Genomic DNA, 10,866 nt, shown 5'->3' with positions numbered 1-10,866 from the left:
AGAGAGAGAGAGAGAGAGAGAGAGAGAGAGAGAGAGAGAGAGAGAGATATCGGATATCATACCGCGGTCGTCTTCTCCGTCCTCGTCGTCAGGGCCAAGGCCGCTACCCGAAGCTTCGAGGTCGTCGCGATTGTCGCTGCCACCTCGACCGGAACCCTCTAAGGCGTCCTGATCATCCAAGTATAGGTCATCCGGGAAAGTGTTGTAAGTCGAGCTCGCCGACGTCCTCTGTTTGTTGTCGGTGGTCTGTTCCTTCTGAAAATCCAGAGAAGACGGCAATGTAATTTAATCAATATAGAACACGTCACAATCTCACAGCAGGATCGTCTGGCGAGACGTGTTCCGATGATCTCCGGGTCATTGACACGTCTCGTGGAGCGCGCTTGGAGTACCGCAGCTCTCTCGGAGCGGCGAAGCTGCGCGAGACACCCTGCGAGCTAACGTAATTAAAGGCACGCGCGTTATCTAAACGTATCCTCTTCGACGCGGCGAGATCTCTGTGACATGAAAGGGCGCTTCGCGCGAGTCCCGTGGTTCATTAAATTTTAATTTAACTCCGTTGCAAGAGACAGGAGCGATCTCTTCTCGCTTCCGTCTCTCGCGATAGCTCGCCATAAGCGGGATTCAGCAATCTAGCATCGTGTAAATGCGCGAAGTTTCAGGTTCAACGGAAGAGGCAGGTCAAAGAGACAGAGACAGAGACAGAGAGAGAGAGAGAGAGAGAGAGAGAGATGGGCTAAATTCTGACAGAGAGAATGATGGAAAGGATGAAGACGCGGAGAGGGGCTTCGCGATGACGGGGTTCGTGAAGGATCAGCGTGGGTGGCGCGGGTTAACGTTGCTTCGTTCTATTTCTGGAAAACGTCTTCATCTCCTTCCAGCTTGCCTAGCACCGAAATAGAAGGATGCACTCCTTGGCGTCTTCCTCGCTTCGCATCTCTGACGTTTCGTATCTCTCTCGTCGCTCGTGCTTCTCGCGCTTAATACGCACAGTAACGGGCCGCGAAAGACTCAACTGGATTCATCCGTTTTAATTTTGCACCGGAGATACTTCTTCAAGGGCGCACGATAAAACTGCGCTGTTAAATTGAGTAAACGAAACCGTCCGTCAGTTTTCCTGCATGTAACAAAGAGCGGCCACGACGAGCGGATGATTGAGGAGGAAACGGTGGAATAGCCCACGCTTCCGGTTACGTGATGTTCGCGGAATGTGAAGCGACGCGCTGCGGGGAACGTCGAGCGTTGAACAAGCGGGATTGCCAATATTCCTATCTACGCGATATTGTCGTCGTAAGAAAATTTCATTTTCTGGGAACGATCAAGAGAGAGAGAGAGAGAAGAAAAAAAGAGTGTAGCGATCTAGAAATATATTACTTTAGAAAACTGATAATGTAAAACGCGCTCGAGAGAACACGCACGTCTCACGGAGATTCGAAAATTGCACGGGATCATCCGCGGATGGCGTGCGATCGCAAACGGATGTGGAATGTATATCACAATGATGTAGATTACGACAAAAATAGCAGTGAGAAGAGTTACGAAGATAGCGAAAAATATTTTGTCTCGTCGATCTTCTCACACGTCAATACTCGCGACTGAATGGCGCTATTAACGAGCGCGTCGCGATCGATAGCGCGAAATTCGCTCTCGTATCTTGCTCTCTCTCTCTCTCTCTCTCTCTCTCTCTCATCCGCCGGGATGGGCGCCGGGCGGCGCGGGCGATTTCCTCCCTTTCGCTTTTCGTCCTGAAAGACAATGAGTGCCCGATGACCGTGGAAAACGCACGTCCAGCGCGTCAAACGCGTTGCAGTTCCGTTTCCGTTTCGTTTGCACGTACGCGTTTACCGCGCGTTGGCACGACATGCGGATTCAATACCACGAGATTTTAACTAGAGTTGAAACAGATAAAATATCGAGTTAGGCGACGCTAAACTGTCTGACGTCTGCTGACAAATCGTCGCCGTCAAAGAGATCAGTCGAAAGTGTTACATCTGAGATTTTTGCCCACCAGGTGGAATCTTACGTCTAATAATAACTTTGAATTTTGAAGTTTATATACTCGGTCTTTATGTTTTCGAATTAACCGCCGATTTGACTTTTATTTTTCAGTCCTATATATATCTTGTACGAGAAAAGATTTAGGGCTTTCGAAAATAAAGTACTTCGAAAAATCGTCGGGGCAAAACGCGATGAGGAAACGGGCGAATGGAGAAAATTACACAACGCAGAATTACATCAATTATATAATAGTCCGGATATGATTAATGTCATAAAATCGCGTCGATTAAGATGGGCAGGTCACGCGGCGCGTATGGATGAGAATCGAATTGCATATAAAGTACTAATTGGTAAACCGGATGGGAAAAGACCATTGGGTAGACCAAGACGTAGATGGGAAGATAATATTAGAATGGACCTTAACGAAATGGGGTACGAGGGTCACAAATGGAGGGATCTGGCTCAGGGACGGGAACAGTGGCGGGATTTGGTATTTGCGGCAATGAGCTTTCGAGTTCCTAACGTCTAATAATAATAATAATAATAATAATAATATATCTTGTACTTGTCAAACAAATCTACTCTCAATGTATAGTTTATCGTTCATTTTATTATACTATGTGCTTGCTTTTCTATATTTATTTGTAAATTGAAATAATCATTATTTGAATATAAGACAAGTGATTCCTACAACTGTCTATCGTCCTTCACCATTTAGAGTTCAGGAGAAAATCGAAAAAAGTATGAAACGCAGATACGACGATAATAATTGTCCTCCACGCATCATTTCCCAAAATGGATCCAAGCGAGAACGAACAATTACGAATAAAACATACGGACGAACGGAACTTTTTTCTTAATGTATAAAAAACAAATGAAACGTATATCACGATGCCAATTCGGACTCGTTAGCGCTCGCAACGTCCACTCTCTCATCAATGCAGATTCGTTTATTCGAATTCGTTCACGCTTGGACCCACCCTTAGAGGAATGGCGTTGATCAATCGCCCTTGCAGGTAAACGTGCGTCACGGAACATATAACGAATGGAGAACAAAAACAACGACTATTTATTTACGACGCGAGAAACAAAACTAGTTACCCACAACAATGGGGACGTGAGTGTCTCGAAAGAGAATCCTCGACGAAGAGCAGAGCAGCAGAGCAGGACCTGGACGTGGTGCGTGCAACCAGTCGCGCCGGCGACAACCGAGTGCGTCGCCCGGTGTATCCGACGAATCGATACCGGCGAACACGAGTGCAGTAGCGTCGACCCGGTCGAACCAAGGGCTGAGACCTTGCCAGGCCCTACGTCGGAGGGCGGGATCCCGCCCAGGATAACGCGTACGTTTTCGCCGTTCACCGACCTGAACTCGCGGAGTTCCTCGATTCTTTTCTTTTTTCTCTCACGCACCCTTTTCTCACCCCTGTCGGTCAAGCCACCCTGGTGTCTTTTTTCCCGTCTTTGTCATGTCTTTCCTGGACGCGATGCTTGCACGGGGATTGCGCGGGCGCACGATGCTATCGACCTTCTTCCGTATCGCGTTTCGCTTTCATCACGGTCGCCCCCATCGCCGAGGCGAAAACGTCCCGCGAATTCCATCTCCGTGATCCTCGTTCATCTCGTATCGTACGAAAGAGAAGATCCGTGATCATGATGACGAAAGGGTTCGCTCCTCTCCTCTTTCCACCGCCGAAATTCTCGCACACGAACGACGAGGAACGATCGCGTATCATCGCGAACGAGCCTGTCGACCTGTACCTCTGTACTTACCACGTCAGCGATTCGCTCGGGGAAATTTGACGGATGCACCTAGGTCCCTGACGGTGGAAAATGAGAAAATTCGGAGGGTGATGTGCAGCGGTTTTAAGCCAGGTGGTGACTGCATCGACCTAGTACGAGTCCGACTCGGTAGACGGCACTGTCGAGATCCCAGCAACTGTATATATCTATATATACATATACATATATATATATATATATATACATTTGTGCTATGTATAAGACGGTTTTTTAAAGTTGGCGCAAGACGTCCGAAAACTTTCCTCTTGATAAATTTAAACTTAATTGTCCCCCGGAGAGGAGATTTTGCGTTCTGCTTATCACGTTTTGCATTTCTTATATAGTCTCATCTTCTACATATTTTCCAATATAGCTAGGTTTAATATATACTTTGTCTTGTGTTTTATTTTACATCCGTGACTATTTTGCGTTCTGCTTAATGCATCCTATCCATTTCGTAATAAATATTATATTTCTTCCGTTAGGCACTTTCAGAAAAATTTTCTAATAATAAAAGAAAAAGATTAAAAATTAAAATTAGATCAATAATTCTTATTCTCTTCAAATTAAATAAAAATCACAGATTTATTATTTGAGGAAAGAACGATACATGTAAATTTAAATTTATATATTCCTGGTTTAGAAGAAATCTTTACTCGATGATTGTTGGTCGATGCAGTCACATGCTGGCGTCACAGTATTTGGGGTGAAATCAATGGATCGTTTTATTCTAGATTTAGAAATTTTTCATTTAAGAGTAAAATATTCCCTCGTTAACAATAAATACGACTGTTCTTCCGATCGATCCTATTTTATGATAGATCAAAGAATAGTAGTATTGTGGAAAATCTTTTCTATGGGTGCATCATAGCAGCGATCCCACTGTGATGCCTTACCTTCCCGCAAATACTTCCTCTATCTTCCATATATGTAAATTACATCTACCTATCTTGTTAATAAATCTTATAAATATGTACACAGTAAAGTATCATCACTTAATCGTACGTCGTTTTGTTTAATTGCCATAAAAGGCGGGGAAGATCGGAAGGGAATTGGAAGACAAAAGATTCGAATGGACGAATCACGTTGTATTTTCAATGTACATGATCAAACGATACACGCGGACACGCGCATGATAAATCCATCAAAAGCGAGCTCTGAATGTATTCAATAAGTTATACGGTAAGGCGATTCGTGAACGGTAGGATATTGAAAATCTGCTCTATCTGGTTGGGATAGAACTTGTCGTCCGCGTTTGCGAGCGCACGCGTACACCTTTCCACGCATCATCGCCTTATTTCAACGGGACGGGATTTTTCATATTGGATTCAAATCCGAGGGACTTAACTCAGACCTGGCTGCCGCAATGCGCGCGTCGTTCCACGTTCCGTCGTGTACGACCGTAGGTCTTCTCCGTTCCTTTCGCTCTCCGCCGCCATCGGTTTACCCATCGAGCAAGAACGATGGTCAACGCTCGAGAAAATGGAAAAATCGATCGCGCGGTAGGCCGCTCGAGGCCTACCTTTTCACGACGCGCGCGCACGTTGACATATAATATACGTTAGCGTCGTTGTTACAATACGTAACAATGAGGTAAGAGACCGAAAAGACCATGACGAAACAAGTGGCCAAAATTCGGATTCAGTCTAGCCTATATAGTACGCCAATTGAAATTGTCCATTCACCGAGGTGACTGCGATTGAATTGATATGCGGGCTTCAGCTTCCGCTCGGATTCATCTCGCGAATTCGCGAAACTCGACCCGCAGGGTCGGCGGGCCCCTCCTCGATATTCATCTAGAATATTCGAGGCTCCCATCCCCTTTCTCGCCCCTTTCGAAGAGGAATATTCGCCATAGCACTCTCGGGCGATAACGGCGCCGATAGTTACGACAAGAACACGTGGAACGCGCGGCATGCTGCAGGTGAATCGACCTGCGTTGCTCTTAGGCGTTGATCGCGTTATCTCAAATCGTTGACTCTCATCATTGTCGTCGTCGTTGCCATCGTCATCGTCGTTGTCGTTGTCGTCGATACACGACGGCCTGCCGGCAGTGTCGGGACGTGTCGGCAGGAAGAACGATGCTTGGCCGAGCTGCGGCTTGGCACACCTAAACGTTTCACGGTGCGCTAACTAATTGTGCTACTTGCATAGTAGCGACCGGAGGAGGCTGCACGGCCGATCGGACAATTGCTCGACTTTGCTCGAGGGAGAGGACGGCGGTGGCGGAGGAATTCTGGAAAAGTGTGACGCGCGCGTATTTTTATAGCCCTCCTGATCTACATGTGGGCGAGAGAGGCGGCACAGAGGAGAATTTTATGAGGCGAGATTACACCGGCGTCGAAGGGAAAACTGCAGGAAAATCTTAATAGATCTTTCCTCGTGGCCCGCGAATCGATTTACGAAGGTAATATGTTATATACGCGTTTCGTTTTCTTCCCTTGGATCCTATCGATGTAATCTGATTTAAAAATTGATTTATGTACTATTCTGCAGGAAGTGCTGCAGAGATTTAAAGGTACACTTTGCTGATCGCGTATCCACTGCTTCAAGTAGCTTGGGGAATAATGCGGATTGTCGAAGAGGCCGTCCCTCGCATGTAAAATCGCAAAGGATTGCGAACTAGATTCAAAGCTAAGTATATATAAGCGAGAAGGATAAGAGAGATAAATCAGATGGGAAGCTTATAAAGAGTAGTCACGCGGTTATAAGACAGGCTTGATCAACGACGCGGATTCTCGCGCAATAATTCTCTCCGGTCGATTCAAACGTCGAATATTCTCGCGTGAAGGTGCAAGTTCGAGTGGACCTGAGAGGCGTTGCAGAAGGGATCGTTGTAGAGAGGACATCCCTTTCGGAAAAAAAAAAGCTCGTTGATCGATACGGAAGGGTAAGAGCAGCTTCTTTGCACGTTAAGCGTAAAATTAGGCAAATATCGGCAGTTTCCCTGAAAGAACAACGGCCGTGGTTGCGCAAAAAGAATTCCTCTTTTCCCTCTACCCGAGGTAGACTCGAAATCGACAGCCCTTCGAAAAGGCAGACCCTCGACCCTCGTCCTTCATCGCGATCGCTTCGTGCTAAGACCCTCCTCACGCATAAATCATACCTCTCATGCTCTTTCTTGATACTCCGATATTATAAATATCGAGTGAGAGAGAAAAGCCGAAAGAATATAAAGTTAGTATAGACGTCAATTAAACGCGAGAGATTATGCATTTATCCTTCCTCAGTGTGCGATCATGCAGCGTTTCAGTGTTACGTGTTACTTAAGAGTAATTAATTTCCGCAATAATCATGGAAATTTCACTACGCTGTTTCTACATGTTTTTACAGAGCCACCTCATTTGCAGAATATACCGACGGTGGACATTGCGCGAATTTCCCGCTTATTATTTCCTCCCTTTCTGCACTCATTCCGCCTTTACAGTTTCTCTTTTAACGATTCTCTCTCTCTCTCTCTCTCTCTCTCTCTCTCTCTCTCTCTCTCTCTCTATCTCATATTTACTTGAATAACTTTTTTACCATCCTTTGACGAGTCTATCTGACGACAAAGGGATGTGGACTCTACATTGTGGTTTGATTTTTATGCGAATCATGTGCTGCGCGGGTGAACCGTAAATTGTTGACAGGACCAACGAAGAACGTCATTTTCACCGTTAGCTCAAACGATACATTTTTTTTCTTCGAATTGGTGAAGAATTCTTTCGATCTCGGAAAAGGGGCCACGAAGAGCAAGCGAGATGAACTTTTTGACGGGGCGGATGACGTTTAAATAAAATGAATCGTTGTTCCCTACCAAATCGCAGATCGTAATAAACATAATTATCCGTAGCACCTGAGTAAATAATTAAACGCTCGTTACATAATACGCGAAAAGCCATGTGGATCAAAACGTTCCAAAGCGCTCTCTCGCTTATTCCATCTCCAAGTCTTGCGCGCTTGCGGGATTTTACCTGGAAAATAATTTATTATCCTCTCGGCGCATACTTGATAATTAGTGTTTGATGTCTCTCCCTCTCTCTCTCTCTCTCTCCCTTTGAATATACGTTCCACGAACACTTGAACAGATATTTCGAACAACTGGCCAGACAATACTACTCAATTGAAATTAATATCGGAGGAGGTGGACCTCTTTGTCGCGATTGTAATTGTCGGTGATTGTTGGATACGTTCGCTTGGAATCCGTGCCGTTGTACCTGCTCTAAAAGAGAGACAGAAAGTCGAATACCGTTCGTTAAAAGATCTTTCCTGTAGAAACGCAAAAATATGTACTCGCAAAACACGGCGTTTGCGAAAGAATAAGTAGAATACCATTATAGCGACGGGTGCAAATTAGCTCGTGCGTAAAAAAAAAGAAATCTCGCTCGCACACACGAAACGCGGGATTAACGTGAGATAACTTGCCGGTACAGACGGGAATAGTAATTATGGCCGGTAACTCGGTGAGAAATTTCCGTCGTAATACAATTCGGCCGTGATCCGTTGGGCGTGAAACCAAATTCAAAAGCCGCAGTGACCGGTCGATTCGGCTTTGCCCGAATCTGGATTTCCTCTGTTACGCACTTAATGAACCGGCTCCTCCTGCCGTGCGGATACTGATCTTGAAGCCGATAAAATCATCAGCTGGTCAAGAATACGAATTTGGTATTTTAAATAACGCTTGTCGTGACTTATATGGGACGGCGCACGGACTGCGCGCACAGGGAATTGTCCCGGAAAAATTGATGGCGTTGGAAAGTTTCAGAAAATGGGAGAACCAGAGTAAAATGTACACACGGCGTATGAATAATTCGTTGGCACTCTTGCTTCTACCTAAGCACCAATTTATTATGAGAATTTATCTCTCACGGAGAGAGTGAATCGAAATTATTGAAAAGACTCGGTGTACCACCGCGCTCATTTACCATTCATAAATAAAGAGACTAAGCCAGGCACGAAGGGAAAGAAGACGACAAAAGATTCGAATGGCGCGTAGTGCGCACACAAGTACCGGGTAAATTGGCAGTTGCGAAGAAAGAAGGCGAAAAGAGATCATTCGTCCAGGATAAAAGCGCGTATCTTCTTCGTCGTTCTTCGATGAATGAGAGTTAATAATAAATTCCGAATGCGTCTCTTCGCAGGCTAATAATTCCACCAGGCTAATAAGGTCGAGAGAAATTCCCCGCTTATCGCTTCTTACACCCGTGATCGCGGGTGTATGCGATTTTCCGTGACAGATTGCGCGTATACGCGTAAAATATTCTCACGTAAATCAACGCTGAGACAGCGGAGAGGAGTAGAGAATGCATTCTTGTCGGCCGCGATCGTATATGCGTTGCGCATGACCTGCGGGCACGGAAGGAGGAAGCCTCGTGAGCGTCTGCAAGTTAATGTACGTCAGCTGCAGTGTTTAAATTAAGGAAGATTCGCGTGACGCTTCCCCAAGCATCTCAATTAACGTACTGAATAACGATTAAATGCGAGTAGATAAAGAAATGAGAGAGAGAGAGAGAGAGAGGAACAGACCGCGTGGATATTGTTAATTTTCAGAGCTATTCTCGATGAGGAAGAGACGGAGAAGAGAGAAAGGAAGTTCCTTTTTCTCTCTCGTCCCAGCGAGATTATTAAATTCCAAAGAGGTCTCGAGACGAGATAGAGCGAAAGGGGTGAAAGAGGAGAAAGGGGAACGCCTAGAGGGGCGTACGAGGCACGTCGAAGACCGAAATGGCATCGTCCGGGATGACACTTGGCCTTAATAAGCGCCTTCGATCGTCGAATGCAAGATGCTGCATCACCAGCGATTCCATCTTCGCTCCTCCTCACCGACAAAACGTCGCGAGTGTCGCAAGCCTATAGGCTTTCCTCGTGAATGGATCGTTGTTTCGAGTTTACCTTTCGGTACACCCTGTGAACGCGCTTCGTGCGATCGTAGAAGGACCGTTACGAGAACGTTGCGAAATGTAATTGACGAAACGGAGAACGCGTTGCCAGCACGTTGAAACCGTGGAAAGTTATTTTTGTGGAAAATTGTCACGTTGGAGGAACATTCCTTTTCTTCCGGTTCAATGGCTCGCTTTGTCGCGGTCCGATTGTTTGTTCGTTGTGCTCAATTGAGCGCCTATTTAACGCTCAATCAGACAATCTCTCGGACCTTCTTTTAAAACGACGTTTCTACAGATATATACGGTCGCGCAGATAGATAGGGTGTAAATCTTTTTTCCGTCTAGCGACTCTCAAAGAGAATCGTATATTTGTCAACGTATCTCTCATCGTGATTGTCAACGAGTACAAAACTATTAATTCTCAATTCACTCGTCGCAGACGTGGCTCTAAATGAAAGGAAAAAGCGGTAAAGGGAAAGGAACAAAAAAGAGAGGGGGAATGAGAAGGGGCGGGGGGAGGAGGTGGAATAGAAAGGGAACGCGCAATTGTCCGTGATCTCTGTAATAATTGCACGTCTATCCCCTGAATTCGTTCCATCTCTCTACGCGCATCAAGCCCCGACTAAACCCTCTCGCGATTCTCGATGCCACCTATCCACCACCACCACCGACACATTCATCCCGCTGTTCGATGGCGACAGGTCAAAGGCAGATTCCCTCTTCCCTCTCTTCGTATCGGTTGAATGGCACGGGAAACGTTAACTGCGCTTTCGGACAGTCGCAAGATTTTTCATTGGAAAGCGATTCATTGTCCCTCGTCGAGCGGCCGTTTTCAGATTTCGACGTTAATTGAAATCCAAGCGTGCGACGCGATCTCGCAAAAGGAGGGGAGGGGGGGGGAACGGGAGGACGAATTGCCGCGAGGTTATTTTAACAAAGTCCGGAAGCGACGCGCCGGAAGCTACGTTGAAACTTGAAACGCGCATGCAATATTCGGCGAACGGCTTTTACGACGGTCGCCAGAATATTATTCGTGTCCACGGGGTAAGTCAATAAGTTACACCGAACCCCCGATGCCAGCGTGCTAGACAGTAATTTCTGACATGGCGACGTCTAGATGCTCTACGCCAATGTTTAGGGGTTGACTACGATCCTTCCTCCCTCTACTGCCCCTCCACTCTCTCTCTCTCTCTCTCTCTCTCTCTCTCTCTCTCTCTCTCTCTCT

At 46.1% G+C, this 10,866-nt stretch overlaps 1 protein-coding gene across 2 annotated transcripts in view; it reads right to left on the bottom strand.

Moving 5' to 3' along the window:
* LOC108757228 (syndecan) overlaps window positions 1-10,866 on the bottom strand; it is a 77,633-nt gene that overhangs the window by 3,204 nt on the left and 63,563 nt on the right. For both annotated transcript variants that reach the window (XM_018501673.1, XM_018501674.1), the window contains exon 2: window positions 63-255. In XM_018501673.1, the coding sequence (XP_018357175.1) occupies window positions 63-255 (193 nt within the window). The remainder of the gene's footprint in view (window positions 1-62; window positions 256-10,866) is intronic.

The sequence above is a fragment of the Trachymyrmex septentrionalis genome, unplaced genomic scaffold (assembly GCF_001594115.1).
Source record: "Trachymyrmex septentrionalis isolate Tsep2-gDNA-1 unplaced genomic scaffold, Tsep1.0 scaffold134, whole genome shotgun sequence".
Classification (NCBI taxonomy): domain Eukaryota; kingdom Metazoa; phylum Arthropoda; class Insecta; order Hymenoptera; family Formicidae; genus Trachymyrmex; species Trachymyrmex septentrionalis.
Note: the sequence above shows the minus strand (reverse complement) of the source record. Positions and strands in the feature narration are given on the sequence as shown.